This window comes from Lactuca virosa, chromosome 9, assembly GCF_052849685.1.
Source record: "Lactuca virosa cultivar CGN04683 chromosome 9, Lactuca_virosa_CGN04683_v6, whole genome shotgun sequence".
NCBI classification, from domain to species: Eukaryota; Viridiplantae; Streptophyta; class Magnoliopsida; order Asterales; family Asteraceae; genus Lactuca; species Lactuca virosa.
This window is the reverse complement of record NC_136434.1, coordinates 193,172,489-193,198,405: the sequence shown is the minus strand read 5'-3', so window position 1 is coordinate 193,198,405 and position 25,917 is coordinate 193,172,489. Positions and strand designations below refer to the sequence as shown.

Sequence of the window (25,917 nt, the reverse complement as noted above, 5' to 3'; positions counted from 1 at the left end):
GCAAAACAAAGACCATAAAAATAAATTATTAGGCAAATCAAACATGGTTTTCGATCTCAGCCATTGGTTGATCAAACGATGTGGATGAGACATTGCTATTTAGCAAGCTACCCTCTAAAAATTTGCAAAACAAAGACCATAAAAATAAATTATTAGGAAAAAGTAGGGTAGCTTGCTAAATAGCAATGTCTCATCCACATCGTTTGATCAACCAATGGCTGAGATCGAAAACCATGTTTGATTTGCCTAATCTCTACGTGTGCTTTCTAATGAAGAATTTGAAAAGAACTTCCAACAATAATCTACATCTAATCATATATGTTTCTTCCACTAGCCCCTTTCTAAAACACACCAACCACCAATGTCGATTTATGTGGGGATATTCAATCAATGGTCGCCCTAGTTTTTAGCGATGATAGAACACCAATCAAATAGACGAAGATTGGGGAAAGGTTAAATTATTGAACAGCTAAAAAATTAGCAAAATTTGTCTCAGTGTGTTTACATCCGCACAATAAACCTGCAATAAATTTCAAAAAAAAACCAGGAAACAATAAATTATTTTATAGTGGTTTTCATCTTCCTTGCTTGATCAGGCGATATCTGCAACACCTTGTTCGACTCCATGGCCTACGAGCTCTAATGATTGGGGAACTTGTGTCATCTTAATCCGTTTGCCGTTAGTATAACACAAGGTTTTGTTCTTTAATCCATGAAACCTATATTCGTAATTTTGTTTCTTATCGGTTAGTGAAATGGATGTAGCTACATGTGTTTAATTTAATTTAAGCAGTAGTCAACGATTCACACTTCCACTTTTTCTTTTTAGTGACATTGTATTTTTGGCTTATTTGTTTTTAGGTTCACACTTTCTAGTTACTAATGAATTTCAATAGAATCTTTGTATGTGTTTTGTTCTCATTGCTACTTACCATGGGGCTTCATAATTTCTATTTATTTGCCATGGGTATGGGGAGGTTGTTGCTTTATTTATTGATGGTCAGGTTGAAGACAAATAACGAACATAGGTGCGGGTTAACCCTAAACACCTTCTGCTTTGAAATCACCTGATTGTCGATGGTAATGGTAATGGTGGTGGCGGTGGAATGCGGCCGAAGAAGAAAGATGAATGGAATGGGGTAGATATGGTGACGTAAGGCAAGGTAGGTGGGGTGGGGTTTGGGTTTATTTGTTATCTTTCTTAATTGAGTAAATTACACGAATGGTCCTTATGGTTTGGGGTAATTTGCACGTTTGGTCCCTAACTAATTTTTTTAACTCGGAAGGTCCCTATAGTTTGTTTTTTTTTGCGCTCCTGGTCCTGTCTTACCTAAAAAGACCATTTTTTCCATTGATAGTGAAAATATAGGAACATTAAGACTAATACCATCATAGCGTCATCATTATCATCTTGAGATGCATTCAAATTTTGCTGTTCAATTTCTAGAAGCAAGATACATTCAACTTACGTTGTCTGCTTCTTAATTTCATAAAGGTTGCAACTACTAACCTTATATGTCTATGATCCTTCCATTTCGTATATTTACTTGTATACTTTTTCATAACTTCCATACTTAGGATTAATTTTAATGGAACCTTGAATGTTTATTATGCATAGGAATTTTCTACTTATATCATTTTTTTAAGAAAATGAAAAAGTCTTGAAGAACAATATTGACCGTTTCCATATGAGATAAATATTATAGTTAAAGAATGCTTTATGTATATTTTATTTTTCAATTGATGCATTCCAGGCTTTTCTTGAAACAAAAGATTAGCCTACGTGCACTACAAAAAAGTGCACAATTATCGAAAACTATTTATGTGTATAATCCGTTTGATAATGGGTTTTACTGGTTTGTTAGACACATATCAAAATTGGTTAGAAGAAGGTGTACGTGGGCAATATCTTGTACCCATACATAACAAACATTACAAACTTACTACTTTCACCCACAAATGCACAATACTATGGATTATCAGCATAAACTTTATAGTGATGTATTGCACACAAATTTAAGATCCCCTTTTACAAACACGGTGTCTTTACTATTTGTTTGTAAATTACTTGTATTAATTAGACGTCTAAAATTCAAAAAAAATAAATAAATAAAAAATCTTAATTTTCCTGAATAAATAAAGAAAGATAAATTATAACAAAATATATATTTGGATTTTATAGTATGAATGGAAACAATAAATATAAGTCCACAATTTTGGAAAAAAAACTCATAGAAATAAACTACTAGGAAAAAGCAAGGTAGGTTGCTAAATAGCAATTCCTAATCAACGCCGTTCGATCAACCAATGGCTGAGATTTATAACCATGTTTCATGTGCCTAATATCTATGTGTGCTTTCTAATGAAGAACTTGGAAAGAACTTCCTTCAACAATCTACATCTAAACATATGTCTTCCACTAACCTTTTTCTAAAACACACCCCAACCACCAATTTTGATTTATGTGTGGATATGGATCAACGATCGCCCTAGATTTCAGCGATGATAGAACACCGAGCAAAGAGGCGAAGAATGAGGAAATGTTAAATTATTAAACAACTCTAAAAAAAATCAGGAAACAATAAATTATTTCATAGTGATTCTCGTCTTCCTTGCTTGATCAGGCGATATGTGCACCCCCTTGTTCGACTCTATTCCCAACGAGTTTTAATGACCGGGGAACTTGTGTCATCTTAATCCATTTGCCATTAGTAACACAAGGTTTTGTTCTTTAATCCATGAAACCTAGATTCGTAATTTTGTATGTTATCGGCTGTTGATATGGATGTAGCTACATGTGTTTAATTTAATTAAGTAGTAGGCAACGTTCACACTTCCACTTTTGTTTCTAGCGACATTGTATTTTGGCTTATTTGTTCATATGTTTTAGGTTCACACTTGCTAGTTACTAATAAATTTAAAGATAATCCTTGTATGTGTTTTGCTCTCACATGCTAGTTACCATAGGGCTTCATAATTTCTATTTACTTGCCATGGGTATGGGGAGGTTATTGCTTTATTTGTTGATGTTCGGGTTGAAGACAAATAACAAAAATAGGGGTGGGTTAAACCCTAAAAACCTTCTGCTTTGAAATGTTGATTGAGGATGGTGATGGTAATGGCGGTGGCAGTTGAGGGCGATCGAAGAAGGGAGATGAATGGAATGGGGGTAGGTATGGTGACATAAGGTAGGTTGGGGGGGGGGGTAGGATTTGGGTGTATTTGTTATCTTTCTTAACTATAAAAAGTAAAACAAAAAGACAAAAAAAACATATTTAAAAATATACGAAAGTCAGTTTACATAGTTATGTATCGGTCCCGCAAGTAAATGAAACCATAACGACCATACTCATCAGGATAAAACAATAAGCACTGAACTTCTCACTTTTTTAAAGCACATGCTATGATTTAATCTAATACAAATAGGCACATAAGACAAGTAAATGAAGACATTGGTTTTGAAAAAATCGAGTTCTCTTTTGAAAAATTTAGGTTTAATGAAGGGAAATGTCATACGACCTTTATTGTCCCGCTGCCTTGCACTTGATTACCCTCTTCCTCATGTTTCTCTACTTTCTCAGTACAATCTTATCTGCAAACCCAACAAACCGATTTGGGGGACATTATGATTACGATATGGTCTGATAAGGATTCAAAAGGACGAGTTTTACATGGGATGAAAGCGAGATAAGTCTTACCATCAGCCTCGATGAAGGATCTCCTCCCCCCATGTGATTTCATGCAAGTAAAAAGAACTTGTCTACTTTGGTCCCTCCTTCCAAGATCTTAGCATTTTAAGTTTTAAAATTATAGTTTTTAGTTCTTTGCCAAAAATATACATCTTTTTATGTTAGATAATTATTTATAATTCTTTTTTAATAATATTTATATTTTTATTATAACTCTTGAGGGAAATTCAAAAAAATTAAATAACGGCACGAGTGTTATAATATATTGCATTTTTTTATAAACATGGTCGTCCTTCTAAGGTTACTCAAGAACTCATAAATGAGACAATCAGTAGGAAATATGTAGGTGGAAACTATAATCCTGCATATTGTGTTGTTTGATTTATCCGTATTCGTTTTAAAGTGTGGAAGTTGTTTGTCCTTTGGAAACCGTGGATGAGAGATGTACACTCGATGATAAGTTGTTTTCACTGCGAGGAAGATGATGCAGTGTATTTGAAAGATAAATCAATGATTTAATTTTATTAAGGTTATTTTATTTTATAATATTTTCGGTTAAGATTTATCTTTATTAGGAATTTTTATGCCCTGTATTAATAAAATATTTAGATTTATATAATCTCCTAATTTAGATGATTTCAATCATAATTATGAGTCATATTAGGGTTTTAGTTTAATTGTAAATAGGTTAGCCGCCTTTGAGTTTTAGGAGTTGATTTTGATTAATAAAGAATGGTATTTGAAACTCTATTTTCTTTACTTTGTGTTCATGTGGTTGTAATCGGCTATTCAAACTGATCGTCTTATGTTATGAGTAACATATGGTTTTGTTCTTTAATCCATGAAGCGTAGATTTTTCATTTTTTATGTTATTGGGTATTGATATGGCTGTAGCTACATGTGTTTAATTTGTTTGAAGTAGTAGACAACATGAATACATTTTCTTTTTTTGTTCGTGACATTGTATTTTTGACATATTTGTTTGTATGTTTGATGCTCTCACTTTCTAGTTACCAATAAATGTCAATAGAAGCTCTTTTGTGGCTTTTTCAAACATAGATTTTTATGTTTTACTATGTATACTTCATTTTCTTTTAGTTAAGAAAATCTTGAAAGGCTGGTCGGAGACCAAACCACTTCGTGATTTCTATTTTTTGGCTTGGATCTTGGGAGGTTTTTTCTTTGATTATAGATGGATATGTTGAAGATAGACGATTCAAATAGGTTTGGGTAAAACCCTAACCACCTTCTGGTTGATAAAGGGGGTGGTGGTGGTGGTGGAAGGCGACAGAAGAAGGGAATGTAATGGGAGGTGGGTGGCGTAAAGTAAGGTGGATGGGGTTGGGGATTATTTAATTTCAATTTTAATTATGACAACTAAAATAAAAGAGTTAAAATGATAGAAAATTAAATTTGTATAGGTCGTTGACCGACCTAGTAACTAATCAAAACACAAAGTACCATATTAATCTTTTTGAAAAAATTGATGGTTGAACTTCTAGTCTTTCTAAAGCAAGTGGGTTATTTACGTAAATTTGTCTTTGTGATTTCTAAGTCTATTTCTTGCACACTCTTAGGTTTGTCTTTGTGATTTCTAAGTCTATTTCTTGCACAAACTTAGGTTTGTCTTTCTGATTTCTAAGTCTATTTCTTGCACACTCTTACGTAAATTTAACTTTGTCATTTCTAAGTCTATTTCTTGCACACTCTTGGGTTTTGAGTTTATATCTTACTTTTGAAGTAGTTAATTCCACATAAGTAAATCAAAATCACTATGACAGTAGTATATATATTATTCGATTTTAAATATAACAACATAAACATAACAAATATCACAACATTGATAAGAAAATCAACATTTTAGAAGCATGTAAAAGCTAGAATTTCGATTGAATTTGATAGACGACGTTGATGTCAACTTGAAAGGCCTTCGCAAGAATATCTCCAGTGATATCGGGATTTGACCCAAAAACAGCGTTTGCAATGGTAATAACACCTGGATTTTGACTACTCAAAGCTGCAATAGCAACAGCATAGCCATTTCCCACGTTTTTCTGGAAGTGAATCAGGCCTTCTGGGAACACGAAAACATCGCCTTTCTGAAGTTCTTTTGTGATGAGTCGGTTTTGAGGGTTGGACGTGACAAATCCGACTAGAATACGGCCTTCCATAACAGTCAAAATTTCAGTGGCCCGAGGGTGTGTATGTGGGGGGTTAATACCCTGTGGTGCGAAGTCAATACGTGCCATTGAGATACCAAGAGTGTTAAGTCCTGGCAACTCTTCTACGGTCACCGGAGTCACAGCAGACCCAACCGCATTCGAGGTATTTCCCATTAGCTGCAGTCCTCTATAAAAGAAATCATCAGGTTGTACAAGCCTCGCCTCTTTACAAACCAAGCCATTCACGAATACTACCAAGAAAAATAAATAAATAAATAAACTATTAATCACAATTAAATATAATATATTTTCAAATCATGCATGAATGCAGGAGAGTTTCTCGACTTTCAGCAATAAATTCTTACCTCTGCTATTTTGGTCTGCCACACAGAAGTCCTGAAGAGGACTAGGGTCCGAAGCAAACGCAAGGGAGCAACCCGCCACCAAGAGACCAAATAAAAGCAAATGAGACGTCATTGTTGAGAAGCCGAAAACTTGTTTTTGATGACTTAATTATGGTAGCTGGGAAATCTATGAAATAAAGAATGGAACTCGCAATGCTTTTATAGTGAAAATATAGGAACATTAAGACTAATACCATCATAGCGTCATCATTATCATCTTGAGATGCATTCAAATTTTGCTGTTCAATTTCTAGAAGCAAGATACATTCAACTTACGTTGTCTGGTTCTTAATTTCATAAAGGTTGCAACGACTAACCTTATATGTCTATGATCCTTCCATTTCGTATATTTACTTATATACTTTTTCATAACTTCCATACTTAGGATTAATTTTAATAGAACCTTGAATGTTTATTATGCATAGGAATTTCTACTTATATCAATTTTTTAAGAAAATGAAAAAGTCTTGAAGAACAATATTGACCGTTTCCAAATGAGATCAATATTATAGTTAAAGAATGCTTTATGTATATTTTATTTTTCAATTGATGCATTCCAGGCTTTTCTTGAAACAAAATATTAGCCTACGTGCACTACAAAAATGTGCACAATTATCGAAAACCATTTATGTGTATAGTCTGTTTGATAATGGGTTTTACTGGTTTGTTAGACACATATCAAAATTGGTTAGAAGAAGGTGTACGTGGGCAATATCTTGTACACATACATAACAAACATTACAAACTTACTACTTTCACTGACAAATGCACAATACGTACTACAGATTATCATCATAAACTTTATAGCGATGTATTGCACACAAATTTAAGATCCATTTACCAACACAACGTCTTTACTAGCTGTTTGTAAATTACTTGTATTAATTTGACCTCTAAAATTAAAAAAAAAAAAAATCTTAATTTTCCTGAATAAATAAAAGAAAGATAAATTATAACAAAAAATATATTTGGATTTTATAGTATGAATGGAAACAGTAAATATAAGTCCAAAATTTTGCAAAAAAAGAACCCATAAAACTAAACTACTAGGAAAAAGCAAGGTAGGTTGCTAAATAGCAATGCCTAATCAACGCCGTTTGATCAACCAATGGCTGAGATTTAAAACCATGTTTCATGTGCCTAATCTTTATGTGTGCTTTCTAGTGAAGAATTTGGAAGGAACATCCTACAATAATCTACATCTAATCATATGTCTCTTCCACTAACCTTTTTCTAAAACACACCCCAACCACCAATTTTGATTTATGTGTGGATGTTGGATCAACGATCGCCCTATATTTCAGCGATGATAGAACACCGAGCAAAGAGGCAAAGATTGAGGAATGGTTAAATTATTAAAGAACTCTAAAAAAATCAGGAAATAATAAATTATTTCATAGTGATTTTCGTCTTCCTTGCTTGATCAGGCGATATGTGCACCCCCTTGTTCGACTCCATTCCCTACGAGTTTTAATGACCGGGGAACTTGTGTCATCTTAATCCATTTGCCATTAGTAACACAAGGTTTTGTTCTTTAATCCATGAAACCTAGATTCGTAATTTTGTATGTTATTGGCTGTTAATATGGTTGTAGCTACATGTGTTTAATTTAATTAAGTAGTAGGCAACGTCCACACTTCCACTTTTTGTTTCTAGTGACATTGTATTTCTGGCTTATTTGTTCATATGTTTTAGGTTCACACTTGCTAGTTACTAATAAATTTCAAGAGAATCCTTGTATGTGTTTTGCTCTCATTTGCTAGTTACCATAGGGCTTCATAATTTCTATTTATTTGCCATGCGTATGGGGAGGTTGTTGCTTTATTTATTCATGTTCAGTTTGAAGACAAATAACAGAAATAAGGGTGGATTAAACCCTAAAAACCTTCTGCATTGAAATGGTGATTGAGGATGGTAATGGTAGGGACGGTGGCGGTTGAGGGAGACCGATGAAGGTAGATGAATGGAATGGGGGTAGGTATGGTGACATAAAGTAGGTTGGGGGGGGGGGGGGGCGTAGGGTTTGGGTTTATTAGTTATCTTTCTTAACTATAAAAAGTAAAACAAAAAGAGAAAAAAAAACATTTTTAAAAATATACGAAAGTCAGTTTACATAGTTATGTATCGGTCACGCAAGTAAGTGAAACCATAACAACCATACTCGTCAAGTTAAAAACAATAAGCACTGAACTTCTCACTTTTTTAAAGCACATTGTATGATTTAATCTAATACAAATAGGCACATAAGACAAGTAAATGAAGACATGGTTTTTGAAAAAATCGAGTTTTCTTTTGCAAAATTTGGGGTTAACGAAGGGAAAGGTCATATGACCTTTTATTGTCCTGCTGCCTTCAACTTGATTACCCTCTTCCTCATATTTCTCTACTTTCTCGGTACACTCTTATCTTGAAACACAACAAACCGATTTCGGGGACATTTAGGTTACGATATGATCTGATAAGGATTCAAAAGGTCGAGTTTTACATGGGATGAAAGCGAGATAAGTCTTACCATCGGCCTCGATGAAAGATCTCCTCCCCCATGTGATTTCATGCAAGTAAAAAAAATTTGTCAACTTTGGTCCCTCCTTCCAAGATCTTAGCATTTTAAGTTTTAATATTATAGATTTTAGTTCTTTGCCAAAAATATACATCTTTTTATGTTAGATAATTAATAATAATTATTTTTTAATATTATTTATATATTTATTATAACTCTTAAGGGAAATTCAATAAAATTAAATAAAGGCACGAATGTTATAATATATTGCATTTTCTTATAAACATGGTTGTCCTCCTAAGGTTACTCAAGAACTCATAAATGAGACAATCAGTAGGAATATATGTAGGTGGAAACTATAATCGTGCATGTTGTCTTGTTTGATTTATCCGTCTTTGTTTTAAAGTGTGGAAGTTGTTTGTCCTTTGGAAACCGTGGATGAGAGATGTACACTCGATGATGAGTTGCATCACTATGAGGAAGATGATGGAAGGTATATGAAAGATAAATCAATGATTTAATTTTATTAAGGTTATTTTATTTTATAATTTTTTCGGTTAAGATTTATCTTTATTAGGAATTTTTATGCCCTATATTCATAAAAAATTTAGATTTATGTAATCTCCTAATTTAGATGATTTCAATCATAATTATGAGTCATATTAGGGTTTTAGTTTAATTATAAATAGGTTAGCCGCCTTTGACTTTTAGGAGTTGATTTTGATTAATAAAGAATGGTATTTGAAACTCTATTTTCTTTACTTTGTGTTCATGTGGTTGTAATCGGCTATTCAAACCGATCGTCTTATGTCATGAGTAACATATGGTTTTGTTCTTTAATCCATGAAACTTAGATTTTTCATTTTGTATGTTATTGGGTATTGATATGGATGTAGCTACATGTGTTTAATTTGTTTGAAGTAGTAGACAACATCCATACATTTTCTTTTTCTGTCCGTGACATTGTATTTTTGACATATTTGTTTCTATGTTTGATGCTCTCACTTTCTAGTTACCAATGAATGCCAATAGAAGCTCTTCTGTGGCTTTTTCAAACATAGATTTTTATGTTTTGCTATGTATACTTCATTTTCTTTTAGTTAACAAAATCTTGAAAGGTTGGTTGGAGACCAAAGCACTTCGTGATTTCTATTTTTAGGCTTGGATCTTGGGAGGTCTTTTCTTTGATTATAGATGGATATGTTGAAGATAGATGATGCAAATAGGTTTGGGTAAAACCCTAACTACCTTCTGGTTGACAACGGTGGTGGTGGTGGTGGTGGAAGGTGACAGAAGAAGGGAATGGAATGGGAGGTGGGTGGCGTAAAGTGAGGTCGATGGGGTTGGTGATTATTTAGTTTCATTTTTATTATGACAACTAAAATAAAAGAGTTAAAAGGATAGAAAATTAAATTTGTATAGGTCAAGGTGGTTGACTGACCTAGTAACTGATCGAAACACAAAGGACCATATTAATCTTTTTGAAAAATTTGATGGTTGAACTTCTAGTCTTTCTAAAGCAAGTGGGTTATTTACGTAAATTTAACTTTGTCATTTCTAAGTCTATTTCTTGCACACTCTTGGGTTTTGAGTTTATATCTTACTTTTGAAGTAGTTAATTCCACATAAGTAAATCAAAATCACTATGACAGTAGTATATATATTATTCGATTTTAAATATAACAACATAAACATAACAAATATCACAACATTGATAAGAAAATCAACATTTTAGAAGCATGTAAAAGCTAGAATTTCGATTGAATTTGATAGACGACGTTGATGTCAACTTGAAAGGCCTTCGCAAGAATATCTCCAGAGATATCGGGATTTGACCCAAAAACAGCGTTTGCAATGGTAATAACACCTGGATTTTGACTACTCAAAGCTGCAATAGCAACAGCATAGCCATTTCCCACGTTTTTCTGGAAGTGAATCAGGCCTTCTGGGAACACGAAAACATCGCCTTTCTGAAGTTCTTTTGTGATGAGTCGGTTTTGAGGGTTGGACGTGACAAATCCGACTAGAATACGGCCTTCCATAACAGTCAAAATTTCAGTGGCCCGAGGGTGTGTATGTGGGGGGTTAATACCCTGTGGTGCGAAGTCAATACGTGCCATTGAGATACCAAGAGTGTTAAGTCCTGGCAACTCTTCTACGGTCACCGGAGTCACAGCAGACCCAACCACATTCGAGGTATTTCCCATTAGCTGCAGTCCTCTATAAAAGAAATCATCAGGTTGTACAAGCCTCGCCTCTTTACAAACCAAGCCATTCACGAATACTACCAAGAAAAATAAATAAATAAATAAACTATTAATCACAATTAAATATAATATATTTTCAAATCATGCATGAATGCAGGAGAGTTTCTCGACTTTCAGCAATAAATTCTTACCTCTGCTATTTTGGTCTGCCACACAGAAGTCCTGAAGAGGACTAGGGTCCGAAGCAAACGCAAGGGAGCAACCCGCCACCAAGAGACCAAATAAAAGCAAATGAGACGTCATTGTTGAGAAGCCGAAAACTTGTTTTTGATGACTTAATTATGGTAGCTGGGAAATCTATGAAATAAAGAATGGAACTCGCAATGCTTTTATAGTGAAAATATAGGAACATTAAGACTAATACCATCATAGCGTCATCATTATCATCTTGAGATGCATTCAAATTTTGCTGTTCAATTTCTAGAAGCAAGATACATTCAACTTACGTTGTCTGGTTCTTAATTTCATAAAGGTTGCAACTACTAACCTTATATGTCTATGATCCTTCCATTTCGTATATTTACTTATATACTTTTTCATAACTTCCATACTTAGGATTAATTTTAATAGAACCTTGAATGTTTATTATGCATAGGAATTTCTACTTATATCAATTTTTTAAGAAAATGAAAAAGTCTTGAAGAACAATATTGACCGTTTCCAAATGAGATCAATATTATAGTTAAAGAATGCTTTATGTATATTTTATTTTTCAATTGATGCATTCCAGGCTTTTCTTGAAACAAAATATTAGCCTACGTGCACTACAAAAATGTGCACAATTATCGAAAACCATTTATGTGTATAGTCTGTTTGATAATGGGTTTTACTGGTTTGTTAGACACATATCAAAATTGGTTAGAAGAAGGTGTACGTGGGCAATATCTTGTACACATACATAACAAACATTACAAACTTACTACTTTCACTGACAAATGCACAATACGTACTACAGATTATCATCATAAACTTTATAGCGATGTATTGCACACAAATTTAAGATCCATTTACCAACACAGCGTCTTTACTAGCTGTTTGTAAATTACTTGTATTAATTTGACCTCTAAAATTAAAAAAAAAAAAAAAATCTTAATTTTCCTGAATAAATAAAAGAAAGATAAATTATAACAAAAAATATATTTGGATTTTATAGTATGAATGGAAACAGTAAATATAAGTCCAAAATTTTGCAAAAAAAGAACCCATAAAACTAAACTACTAGGAAAAAGCAAGGTAGGTTGCTAAATAGCAATGCCTAATCAACGCCGTTTGATCAACCAATGGCTGAGATTTAAAACCATGTTTCATGTGCCTAATCTCTATGTGTGCTTTCTAGTGAAGAATTTGGAAGGAACATCCTACAATAATCTACATCTAATCATATGTCTCTTCCACTAACCTTTTTCTAAAACACACCCCAACCACCAATTTTGATTTATGTGTGGATGTTGGATCAACGATCGCCCTATATTTCAGCGATGATAGAACACCGAGCAAAGAGGCAAAGATTGAGGAATGGTTAAATTATTAAAGAACTCTAAAAAAATCAGGAAATAATAAATTATTTCATAGTGATTTTCGTCTTCCTTGCTTGATCAGGCGATATGTGCACCCCCTTGTTCGGCTCCATTCCCTACGAGTTTTAATGACCGGGGAACTTGTGTCATCTTAATCCATTTGCCATTAGTAACACAAGGTTTTGTTCTTTAATCCATGAAACCTAGATTCGTAATTTTGTATGTTATTGGCTGTTAATATGGTTGTAGCTACATGTGTTTAATTTAATTAAGTAGTAGGCAACGTCCACACTTCCACTTTTTGTTTCTAGTGACATTGTATTTCTGGCTTATTTGTTCATATGTTTTAGGTTCACACTTGCTAGTTACTAATAAATTTCAAGAGAATCCTTGTATGTGTTTTGCTCTCATTTGCTAGTTACCATAGGGCTTCATAATTTCTATTTATTTGCCATGCGTATGGGGAGGTTGTTGCTTTATTTATTCATGTTCAGTTTGAAGACAAATAACAGAAATAAGGGTGGATTAAACCCTAAAAACCTTCTGCATTGAAATGGTGATTGAGGATGGTAATGGTAGGGACGGTGGCGGTTGAGGGAGACCGATGAAGGTAGATGAATGGAATGGGGGTAGGTATGGTGACATAAAGTAGGTTGGGGGGGGGGGGCGTAGGGTTTGGGTTTATTAGTTATCTTTCTTAACTATAAAAAGTAAAACAAAAAGAGAAAAAAAAACATTTTTAAAAATATACGAAAGTCAGTTTACATAGTTATGTATCGGTCACGCAAGTAAGTGAAACCATAACAACCATACTCGTCAAGTTAAAAACAATAAGCACTGAACTTCTCACTTTTTTAAAGCACATTGTATGATTTAATCTAATACAAATAGGCACATAAGACAAGTAAATGAAGACATGGTTTTTGAAAAAATCGAGTTTTCTTTTGCAAAATTTGGGGTTAACGAAGGGAAAGGTCATATGACCTTTTATTGTCCTGCTGCCTTCAACTTGATTACCCTCTTCCTCATATTTCTCTACTTTCTCGGTACACTCTTATCTTGAAACACAACAAACCGATTTCGGGGACATTTAGGTTACGATATGGTCTGATAAGGATTCAAAAGGTCGAGTTTTACATGGGATGAAAGCGAGATAAGTCTTACCATCGGCCTCGATGAAAGATCTCCTCCCCCATGTGATTTCATGCAAGTAAAAAAAATTTGTCAACTTTGGTCCCTCCTTCCAAGATCTTAGCATTTTAAGTTTTAATATTATAGATTTTAGTTCTTTGCCAAAAATATACATCTTTTTATGTTAGATAATTAATAATAATTATTTTTTAATATTATTTATATATTTATTATAACTCTTAAGGGAAATTCAATAAAATTAAATAAAGGCACGAATGTTATAATATATTGCATTTTCTTATAAACATGGTTGTCCTCCTAAGGTTACTCAAGAACTCATAAATGAGACAATCAGTAGGAATATATGTAGGTGGAAACTATAATCGTGCATGTTGTCTTGTTTGATTTATCCGTCTTTGTTTTAAAGTGTGGAAGTTGTTTGTCCTTTGGAAACCGTGGATGAGAGATGTACACTCGATGATGAGTTGCATCATTATGAGGAAGATGATGGAAGGTATATGAAAGATAAATCAATGATTTAATTTTATTAAGGTTATTTTATTTTATAATTTTTTCGGTTAAGATTTATCTTTATTAGGAATTTTTATGCCCTATATTCATAAAAAATTTAGATTTATGTAATCTCCTAATTTAGATGATTTCAATCATAATTATGAGTCATATTAGGGTTTTAGTTTAATTATAAATAGGTTAGCCGCCTTTGACTTTTAGGAGTTGATTTTGATTAATAAAGAATGGTATTTGAAACTCTATTTTCTTTACTTTGTGTTCATGTGGTTGTAATCGGCTATTCAAACCGATCGTCTTATGTCATGAGTAACATATGGTTTTGTTCTTTAATCCATGAAACTTAGATTTTTCATTTTGTATGTTATTGGGTATTGATATGGATGTAGCTACATGTGTTTAATTTGTTTGAAGTAGTAGACAACATTCATACATTTTCTTTTTCTGTCCGTGACATTGTATTTTTGACATATTTGTTTCTATGTTTGATGCTCTCACTTTCTAGTTACCAATGAATGCCAATAGAAGCTCTTCTGTGGCTTTTTCAAACATAGATTTTTATGTTTTGCTATGTATACTTCATTTTCTTTTAGTTAACAAAATCTTGAAAGGTTGGTTGGAGACCAAAGCACTTCGTGATTTCTATTTTTAGGCTTGGATCTTGGGAGGTCTTTTCTTTGATTATAGATGGATATGTTGAAGATAGATGATGCAAATAGGTTTGGGTAAAACCCTAACTACCTTCTGGTTGACAAAGGTGGTGGTGGTGGTGGTGGAAGGTGACAGAAGAAGGGAATGGAATGGGAGGTGGGCGGCGTAAAGTGAGGTCGATGGGGTTGGTGATTATTTAGTTTCATTTTTATTATGACAACTAAAATAAAAGAGTTAAAAGGATAGAAAATTAAATTTGTATAGGTCAAGGTGGTTGACTGACCTAGTAACCGATCGAAACACAAAGGACCATATTAATCTTTTTGAAAAATTTGATGGTTGAACTTCTAGTCTTTCTAAAGCAAGTGGGTTATTTACGTAAATTTAACTTTGTCATTTCTAAGTCTATTTCTTGCACACTCTTGGGTTTTGAGTTTATATCTTACTTTTGAAGTAGTTAATTCCACATAAGTAAATCAAAATCACTATGACAGTAGTATATATATTATTCGATTTTAAATATAACAACATAAACATAACAAATATCACAACATTGATAAGAAAATCAACATTTTAGAAGCATGTAAAAGCTAGAATTTCGATTGAATTTGATAGACGACGTTGATGTCAACTTGAAAGGCCTTCGCAAGAATATCTCCAGAGATATCGGGATTTGACCCAAAAACAGCGTTTGCAATGGTAATAACACCTGGATTTTGACTACTCAAAGCTGCAATAGCAACAGCATAGCCATTTCCCACGTTTTTCTGGAAGTGAATCAGGCCTTCTGGGAACACGAAAACATCGCCTTTCTGAAGTTCTTTTGTGATGAGTCGGTTTTGAGGGTTGGACGTGACAAATCCGACTAGAATACGGCCTTCCATAACAGTCAAAATTTCACTGGCCCGAGGGTGTGTATGTGGGGGGTTAATACCCTGTGGTGCGAAGTCAATACGTGCCATTGAGATACCAAGAGTGTTAAGTCCTGGCAACTCTTCTACGGTCACCGGAGTCACAGCAGACCCAACCGCATTCGAGGTATTTCCCATTAGCTGCAGTCCTTTATAAAAGAAATCATCAGGTTGTACAAGCCTCGCCTCTTTACAAACCAAGCCATTCACGAATACTACCAAGAAAAATAAATAAATAAATAAATTATTAATCACAATTAAATATAATATATTTTCAAATCATGCATGAATGCAGGAGAGTTTCTCGACTTTCAGCAATAAATTCTTACCTCTGCTATTTTGGTCTGCCACACAGAAGTCCTGAAGAGGACTAGGGTCCGAAGCAAACGCAAGGGAGCAACCCGCCACCAAGAGACCAAATAAAAGCAAATGAGACGTCATTGTTGAGAAGCCGAAAACTTGTTTTTGATGACTTAATTATGGTAGCTGGGAAATCTATGAAATAAAGAATGGAACTCGCAATGCTTTTATAGTGAAAATATAGGAACATTAAGACTAATACCATCATAGCGTCATCATTATCATCTTGAGATGCATTCAAATTTTGCTGTTCAATTTCTAGAAGCAAGATACATTCAACTTACGTTGTCTGGTTCTTAATTTCATAAAGGTTGCAACTACTAACCTTATATGTCTATGATCCTTCCATTTCGTATATTTACTTATATACTTTTTCATAACTTCCATACTTAGGATTAATTTTAATAGAACCTTGAATGTTTATTATGCATAGGAATTTTCTACTTATATCAATTTTTTAAGAAAATGAAAAAGTCTTGAAGAACAATATTGACCGTTTCCAAATGAGATCAATATTATAGTTAAAGAATGCTTTATGTATATTTTATTTTTCAATTGATGCATTCCAGGCTTTTCTTGAAACAAAATATTAGCCTACGTGCACTACAAAAATGTGCACAATTATCGAAAACCATTTATGTGTATAGTCCGTTTGATAATGGGTTTTACTGGTTTGTTAGACACATATCGAAATTGGTTAGAAGAAGGTGTACGTGGGCAATATCTGGGTTTTACTGGTTTGTTAGACACATATCAAAATTGGTTAGAAGAAGATGTACGTGGGCAATATCTTGTACACATACATAACAAACACTACAAACTTACTACTTTCACTGACAAATGCACAATACGTACTACAGATTATCATCATAAACTTTATAGCGATGTATTGCACACAAATTTAAGATCCATTTACCAACACAGCGTCTTTACTAGCTGTTTGTAAATTACTTATATTAATTTGACGTCTAAAATTACAAAAAAAAAAAAATCTTAGTTTTCATGAATAAATAAAAGAAAGATAAATTATAACAAAAAATATATTTGGATTTTATAGTATGAATGGAAACAGTAAATATAAGTCCAAAATTTTGCAAAAAAAAGAACCCATAAAACTACACTACTAGGAAAAAGCAAGGTAGGTTGCTAAGTAGCAATGCCTAATCAACGCCGTTTGATCAACCAATGACTGAGATTTAACACCATGTTTCATGTGCCTAATCTCTATGTGTGCTTTCTACTGAAGAATTTGGAAGGAACATCCTACAATAATCCACATCTAATCATATGTCTCTTCTACTAACCTTTTTCAAAAACACACCCCAACCACCAATTTTGATTTATGTGTGGATGTTGGATCAACGATCGCCCTAGATTTCAGCGATGATAGAACACCGAGCAAAGAGGCGAAGATTGAGGAATGGTTAAATTATTAAAGAACTCTAAAAAAATCAGGAAACAATAAATTATTTCATAGTGATTCTCGTCTTCCTTGCTTGATCAGGCGATATGTTCACCCCCTTGTTCGACTCCATTCCCTACGAGTTTTAATGATAGGGGAACTTGTGTCATCTTAATCCATTTGCCATTAGTAACACAAGGTTTTGTTCTTTAATCCATGAAACCTAGATTCGTAATTTTGTATGTTATTGCCTGTTGATATGGATGTAGCTACATGTGTTTAATTTAATTAAGTAGTAGGCAACGTCCACACTTCCACTTTTTGTTTCTAGTGACTGTATTTCTGGCTTATTTGTTCATATGTTTTAGGTTCACACTTGCTAGTTACTAATAAATTTCAAGAGAATCCTTGTATGTGATTTGCTCTCATTTGCCAGTTACCATAGGGCTTCATAATTTCTATTTATTTGCCATGGGTATGGGGAGGTTGTTGCTTTATTTATTCATGTTCAGTTTGAAGACAAATAACGGAAATAAGGGTGGATTAAACCCTAAAAACCTTCTGCATTGAAATGGTGATTGAGGATGGTAATGGTAGGGACGGTGGCGGTTGAGGGAGACCGATGAAGGTAGATGAATGGAATGGGGGTAGGTATGGTGACATAAAGTAGGTTGGGGGGAGGGGGGGCGTAGGGTTTGGGTTTATTAGTTATCTTTCTTAACTATAAAAAGTAAAACAAAAAGAGAAAAAAAAACATTTTTAAAAATATACGAAAGTCAGTTTACATAGTTATGTATTGGTCACGCAAGTAAGTGAAACCATAACAACCATACTCGTCAAGTTAAAAACAATAAGCACTGAACTTCTCACTTTTTTAAAGCACATTGTATGATTTAATCTAATACAAATAGGCACATAAGACAAGTAAATGAAGACATGGTTTTTGAAAAAATCGAGTTCTCTTTTGCAAAATTTGGGTTTAACGAAGGGAAAGGTCATATGACCTTTTATTGTCCTGCTGCCTTCAACTTGATTACCCTCTTCCTCATATTTCTCTACTTTCTCGGTACACTCTTATCTTGAAACACAACAAACCGATTTCGGGGACATTTAGGTTACGATATGGTCTGATAAGGATTCAAAAGGTCGAATTTTACATGGGATGAAAGCGAGATAAGTCTTACCATCGGCCTCGATGAAGGATCTCCTCCCCCATGTGATTTCATGCAAGTAAAAAGAATTTGTCAACTTTGGTCCCTCCTTCCAAGATCTTAGCATTTTAAGTTTTAATATTATAGATTTTAGTTCTTTGCCAAAAATATACATCTTTTTATGTTAGATAATTAATAATAATTATTTTTTAATATTATTTATATATTTATTATAACTCTTAAGGGAAATTCAATAAAATTAAATAAAGGCACGAATGTTATAATATATTGCATTTTCTTATAAACATGGTTGTCGTCCTAAGGTTACTCAAGAACTCATAAATGAGACAATCAGTAGGAATATATGTAGGTGGAAACTATAATCGTGCATGTTGTCTTGTTTGATTTATCTGTCTTTGTTTTAAAGTGTGGAAGTTGTTTGTCCTTTGGAAACCGTGGATGAGAGATGTACACTCGATGATGAGTTGCATCACTATGAGGAAGATGATGGAAGGTATATGAAAGATAAATCAATGATTTAATTTTATTAAGGTTATTTTATTTTATAATTTTTTCGGTTAAGATTTATCTTTATTAGGAATTTTTATGCCCTATATTCATAAAATATTTAGATTTATGTAATCTCCTAATTTAGATGATTTCAATCATAATTATGAGTCATATTAGGGTTTTAGTTTAATTATAAATAGGTTAGCCGCCTTTGACTTTTAGGAGTTGATTTTGATTAATAAAGAATGATATTTGAAACTCTATTTTCTTTACTTTGTGTTCATGTGGTTGTAATCGGCTATTCAAACTGATCGTCTTATGTCATGAGTAACATATGGTTTTGTTCTTTAATCCATGAAGCTTAGATTTTTCATTTTGTATGTTATTGGGTATTGATATGGATGTAGCTACATGTGTTTAATTTGTTTGAAGTAGTAGACAACATCCATACATTTTCTTTTTCTGTCCGTGACATTGTATTTTTGACATATTTGTTTCTATGTTTGATGCTCTCACTTTCAATTTTAATTATGACAACTAAAATAAAAGAGTTAAAAGGATAGAAAATTAAATTTGTATAGGTCGTTGACCGACCTAGTAACTAATCAAAACACAAAGTACCATATTAATCTTTTTGAAAAAATTGATGGTTGAACTTCTAGTCTTTCTAAAGCAAGTGGGTTATTTACGTAAATTTGTCTTTGTGATTTCTAAGTCTATTTCTTGCACACTCTTAGGTTTGTCTTTGTGATTTCTAAGTCTATTTCTTGCACAAACTTAGGTTTGTCTTTCTGATTTCTAAGTCTATTTCTTGCACACTCTTACGTAAATTTAACTTTGTCATTTCTAAGTCTATTTCTTGCACACTCTTGGGTTTTGAGTTTATATCTTACTTTTGAAGTAGTTAATTCCACATAAGTAAATCAAAATCACTATGACAGTAGTATATATATTATTCGATTTTAAATATAACAACATAAACATAACAAATATCACAACATTGATAAGAAAATCAACATTTTAGAAGCATGTAAAAGCTAGAATTTCGATTGAATTTGATAGACGACGTTGATGTCAACTTGAAAGGCCTTCGCAAGAATATCTCCAGTGATATCGGGATTTGACCCAAAAACAGCGTTTGCAATGGTAATAACACCTGGATTTTGACTACTCAAAGCTGCAATAGCAACAGCATAGCCATTTCCCACGTTTTTCTGGAAGTGAATCAGGCCTTCTGGGAACACGAAAACATCGCCTTTCTGAAGTTCTTTTGTGATGAGTCGGTTTTGAGGGTTGGACGTGACAAATCCGACTAGAATACGGCCTTCCATAACAGTCAAAATTTCAGTGGCCCGAGGGTGTGTATGTGGGGGGTTAATACCCTGTGGTGCGAAGTCAATACGTGCCATTGAGATACCAAGAGTGTTAAGTCCTGGCAACTCTTCTACGGTCACCGGAGTCACAGCAGACCCAACCGCATTCGAGGTATTTCCCATTAGCTGCAGTCCTCTATAAAAGAAATCATCAGGTTGTACAAGCCTCGCCTCTTTACAAACCAAGCCATTCACGAATACTACCAAGAAAAATAAATAAATAAATAAACTATTAATCACAATTAAATATAATATATTTTCAAATCATGCATGAATGCAGGAGAGTTTCTCGACTTTCAGCAATAAATTCTTACCTCTGCTATTTTGGTCTGCCACACAGAAGTCCTGAAGAGGACTAGGGTCCGAAGCAAACGCAAGGGAGCAACCCGCCACCAAGAGACCAAATAAAAGCAAATGAGACGTCATTGTTGAGAAGCCGAAAACTTGTTTTTGATGACTTAATTATGGTAGCTGGGAAATCTATGAAATAAAGAATGGAACTCGCAATGCTTTTATAGTGAAAATATAGGAACATTAAGACTAATACCATCATAGCGTCATCATTATCATCTTGAGATGCATTCAAATTTTGCTGTTCAATTTCTAGAAGCAAGATACATTCAACTTACGTTGTCTGGTTCTTAATTTCATAAAGGTTGCAACTACTAACCTTATATGTCTATGATCCTTCCATTTCGTATATTTACTTATATACTTTTTCATAACTTCCATACTTAGGATTAATTTTAATAGAACCTTGAATGTTTATTATGCATAGGAATTTTTACTTATATCAATTTTTTAAGAAAATGAAAAAGTCTTGAAGAACAATATTGACCGTTTCCAAATGAGATCAATATTATAGTTAAAGAATGCTTTATGTATATTTTATTTTTCAATCGATGCATTCCAGGCTTTTCTGGAAACAAAATATTAGCCTACGTGCACTACAAAAATGTGCACAATTATCGAAAACCATTTATGTGTATAGTCTGTTTGATAATGGGTTTTACTGGTTTGTTAGACACATATCAAAATTGGTTAGAAGAAGGTGTACGTGGGCAATATCTTGTACACATACATAACAAACATTACAAACTTACTACTTTCACTGACAAATGCACAATACGTACTACAGATTATCATCATAAACTTTATAGCGATGTATTGCACACAAATTTAAGATCAATTTACCAACACAACGTCTTTACTAGCTGTTTGTAAATTACTTGTATTAATTTGACGTCTAAAATTACAAAAAAAAAAAAATCTTAATTTTCCTGAATAAATAAAAGAAAGATAAATTATAACAAAAAATATATTTGGATTTTATAGTATGAATGGAAACAGTAAATATAAGTCCAAAATTTTGCAAAAAAAGAACCCATAAAACTAAACTACTAGGAAAAAGCAAGGTAGGTTGCTAAATAGCAATGTCTAATCAACGCCGTTTGATCAACCAATGGCTGAGATTTAAAACCATGTTTCATGTGCCTAATCTCTATGTGTGCTTTCTAGTGAAGAATTTGGAAGGAACATCCTACAATAATCTACATCTAATCATATGTCTCTTCCACTAACCTTTTTCTAAAACACACCCCAACCACCAATTTTGATTTATGTGTGGATGTTGGATCAACGATCGCCCTATATTTCAGCGATGATAGAACACCGAGCAAAGAGGCAAAGATTGAGGAATGGTTAAATTATTAAAGAACTCTAAAAAAATCAGAAAATAATAAATTATTTCATAGTGATTTTCGTCTTCCTTGCTTGATCAGGCGATATGTGCACCCCCTTGTTCGACTCCATTCCCTACGAGTTTTAATGACCGGGGAACTTGTGTCATCTTAATCCATTTGCCATTAGTAACACAAGGTTTTGTTCTTTAATCCATGAAACCTAGATTCGTAATTTTGTATGTTATTGGCTGTTAATATGGTTGTAGCTACATGTGTTTAATTTAATTAAGTAGTAGGCAACGTCCACACTTCCACTTTTTGTTTCTAGTGACATTGTATTTCTGGCTTATTTGTTCATATGTTTTAGGTTCACACTTGCTAGTTACTAATAAATTTCAAGAGAATCCTTGTATGTGTTTTGCTCTCATTTGCTAGTTACCATAGGGCTTCATAATTTCTATTTATTTGCCATGCGTATGGGGAGGTTGTTGCTTTATTTATTCATGTTCAGTTTGAAGACAAATAACGGAAATAAGGGTGGATTAAACCCTAAAAACCTTCTGCATTGAAATGGTGATTGAGGATGGTAATGGTAGGGACGGTGGCGGTTGAGGGAGACCGATGAAGGTAGATGAATGGAATGGGGGTAGGTATGGTGACATAAAGTAGGTTGGGGGGGGGGGGCGTAGGGTTTGGGTTTATTAGTTATCTTTCTTAACTATAAAAAGTAAAACAAAAAGAGAAAAAAAAACATTTTTAAAAATATACGAAAGTCAGTTTACATAGTTATGTATCGGTCACGCAAGTAAGTGAAACCATAACAACCATACTCGTCAAGTTAAAAACAATAAGCACTGAACTTCTCACTTTTTTAAAGCACATTGTATGATTTAATCTAATACAAATAGGCACATAAGACAAGTAAATGAAGACATGGTTTTTGAAAAAATCGAGTTCTCTTTTGCAAAATTTGGGTTTAACGAAGGGAAAGGTCATATGACCTTTTATTGTCCTGCTGCCTTCAACTTGATTACCCTCTTCCTCATATTTCTCTACTTTCTCGGTACACTCTTATCTTGAAACACAACAAACCGATTTCGGGGACATTTAGGTTACGATATGGTCTGATAAGGATTCAAAAGGTCGAATTTTACATGGGATGAAAGCGAGATAAGTCTTACCATCGGCCTCGATGAAGGATCTCCTCCCCCATGTGATTTCATGCAAGTAAAAAGAATTTGTCAACTTTGGTCCCTCCTTCCAAGATCTTAGCATTTTAAGTTTTAATATTATAGATTTTAGTTCTTTGCCAAAAATATACATCTTTTTATGTTAGATAATTAATAATAATTATTTTTTAATATTATTTATATATTTATTATAACTCTTAAGGGAAATTCAATAAAATTAAATAAAGGCACGAATGTTATAATATATTGCATTTTCTTATAAACATGGTTCTCCTCCTAAGGTTACTCAAGAACTCATAAATGAGACAATCAGTAGGAATATATGTAGGTGGAAACTATAATCGTGCATGTTGTCTTGTTTGATTTATCCGTCTTTGTTTTAAAGTGTGGAAGTTGTTTGTCCTTTGGAAACCGTGGATGAGAGATGTACACTCGATGATGAGTTGCATCACTATGAGGAAGATGATGGAAGGTATATGAAAGATAAATCAATGATTTAATTTTATTAAGGTTATTTTATTTTATAATTTTTTCGGTTAAGATTTATCTTTATTAGGAATTTTTATGCCCTATATTCATAAAATATTTAGATTTATGTAATCTCCTAATTTAGATGATTTCAATCATAATTATGAGTCATATTAGGGTTTTAGTTTAATTATAAATAGGTTAGCCGCCTTTGACTTTTAGGAGTTGATTTTGATTAATAAAGAATGGTATTTGAAACTCTATTTTCTTTACTTTGTGTTCATGTGGTTGTAATCGGCTATTCAAACCGATCGTCTTATGTCATGAGTAACATATGGTTTTGTTCTTTAATCCATGAAACTTAGATTTTTCATTTTGTATGTTATTGGGTATTGATATGGATGTAGCTACATGTGTTTAATTTGTTTGAAGTAGTAGACAACATCCATACATTTTCTTTTTTTGTCCGTGACATTGTATTTTTGACATATTTGTTTCTATGTTTGATGCTCTCACTTTCTAGTTACCAATGAATGCCAATAGAAGCTCTTCTGTGGCTTTTTCAAACATAGATTTTTATGTTTTGCTATGTATACTTCATTTTCTTTTAGTTAACAAAATCTTGAAAGGTTGGTTGGAGACCAAAGCACTTCGTGATTTCTATTTTTAGGCTTGGATCTTGGGAGGTCTTTTCTTTGATTATAGATGGATATGTTGAAGATAGATGATGCAAATAGGTTTGGGTAAAACCCTAACTACCTTCTGGTTGACAACGGTGGTGGTGGTGGTGGTGGAAGGTGACAGAAGAAGGGAATGGAATGGGAGGTGGGTGGCGTAAAGTGAGGTGGATGGGATTGGTGATTATTTAGTTTCATTTTTATTATGACAACTAAAATAAAAGAGTTAAAAGGATAGAAAATTAAATTTGTATAGGTCAAGGTGGTTGACTGACCTAGTAACTGATCGAAACACAAAGGACCATATTAATCTTTTTGAAAAATTTGATGGTTGAACTTCTAGTCTTTCTAAAGCAAGTGGGTTATTTACGTAAATTTAACTTTGTCATTTCTAAGTCTATTTCTTGCACACTCTTGGGTTTTGAGTTTATATCTTACTTTTGAAGTAGTTAATTCCACATAAGTAAATCAAAATCACTATGACAGTAGTATATATATTATTCGATTTTAAATATAACAACATAAACATAACAAATATCACAACATTGATAAGAAAATCAACATTTTAGAAGCATGTAAAAGCTAGAATTTCGATTGAATTTGATAGACGACGTTGATGTCAACTTGAAAGGCCTTCGCAAGAATATCTCCAGAGATATCAGGATTTGACCCAAAAACAGCGTTTGCAATGGTAATAACACCTGGATTTTGACTACTCAAAGCTGCAATAGCAACAGCATAGCCATTTCCCACGTTTTTCTGGAAGTGAATCAGGCCTTCTGGGAACACGAAAACATCGCCTTTCTGAAGTTCTTTTGTGATGAGTCGGTTTTGAGGGTTGGACGTGACAAATCCGACTAGAATACGGCCTTCCATAACAGTCAAAATTTCAGTGGCCCGAGGGTGTGTATGTGGGGGGTTAATACCCTGTGGTGCGAAGTCAATACGTGCCATTGAGATACCAAGAGTGTTAAGTCCTGGCAACTCTTCTACGGTCACCGGAGTCACAGCAGACCCAACCGCATTCGAGGTATTTCCCATTAGCTGCAGTCCTCTATAAAAGAAATCATCAGGTTGTACAAGCCTCGCCTCTTTACAAACCAAGCCATTCACGAATACTACCAAGAAAAATAAATAAATAAATAAACTATTAATCACAATTAAATATAATATATTTTCAAATCATGCATGAATGCAGGAGAGTTTCTCGACTTTCAGCAATAAATTCTTACCTCTGCTATTTTGGTCTGCCACACAGAAGTCCTGAAGAGGACTAGGGTCCGAAGCAAACGCAAGGGAGCAACCCGCCACCAAGAGACCAAATAAAAGCAAATGAGACGTCAT

General features: G+C 33.5%; 5 protein-coding genes across 5 annotated transcripts; all 5 read right to left on the bottom strand.

Moving 5' to 3' along the window:
* Positions 1–5,566: 5,566 nt before the first annotated feature.
* On the bottom strand, positions 5,567–6,328 carry LOC145140502 (putative germin-like protein 2-1). Its single transcript, XM_079073972.1, has 2 exons — positions 6,217–6,328; positions 5,567–6,102 (listed from the first exon to the last, which is right to left on the bottom strand). Exons 1-2 carry the CDS (start codon positions 6,326–6,328, stop codon positions 5,567–5,569), a joined length of 648 nt encoding a protein of 215 aa, XP_078930098.1.
* A 4,175-nt stretch (positions 6,329–10,503) lies between these two features.
* LOC145140806 (putative germin-like protein 2-1) lies at positions 10,504–11,265 on the bottom strand. Its single transcript, XM_079074193.1, has 2 exons — positions 11,154–11,265; positions 10,504–11,039 (listed from the first exon to the last, which is right to left on the bottom strand). Exons 1-2 carry the CDS (start codon positions 11,263–11,265, stop codon positions 10,504–10,506), a joined length of 648 nt encoding a protein of 215 aa, XP_078930319.1.
* Positions 11,266–15,439: 4,174 nt separating this feature from the next.
* On the bottom strand, positions 15,440–16,201 carry LOC145140153 (putative germin-like protein 2-1). Its single transcript, XM_079073742.1, has 2 exons — positions 16,090–16,201; positions 15,440–15,975 (listed from the first exon to the last, which is right to left on the bottom strand). Exons 1-2 carry the CDS (start codon positions 16,199–16,201, stop codon positions 15,440–15,442), a joined length of 648 nt encoding a protein of 215 aa, XP_078929868.1.
* A 4,019-nt stretch (positions 16,202–20,220) lies between these two features.
* Positions 20,221–20,982, bottom strand: LOC145138861 (putative germin-like protein 2-1). Its single transcript, XM_079072875.1, has 2 exons — positions 20,871–20,982; positions 20,221–20,756 (listed from the first exon to the last, which is right to left on the bottom strand). The coding sequence occupies exons 1-2, from the start codon at positions 20,980–20,982 to the stop codon at positions 20,221–20,223; spliced, it is 648 nt and encodes a 215-aa protein (XP_078929001.1).
* A 4,173-nt stretch (positions 20,983–25,155) lies between these two features.
* LOC145138219 (putative germin-like protein 2-1) lies at positions 25,156–25,917 on the bottom strand. The gene is made up of 2 exons (XM_079072334.1): positions 25,806–25,917; positions 25,156–25,691 (listed from the first exon to the last, which is right to left on the bottom strand). The coding sequence occupies exons 1-2, from the start codon at positions 25,915–25,917 to the stop codon at positions 25,156–25,158; spliced, it is 648 nt and encodes a 215-aa protein (XP_078928460.1).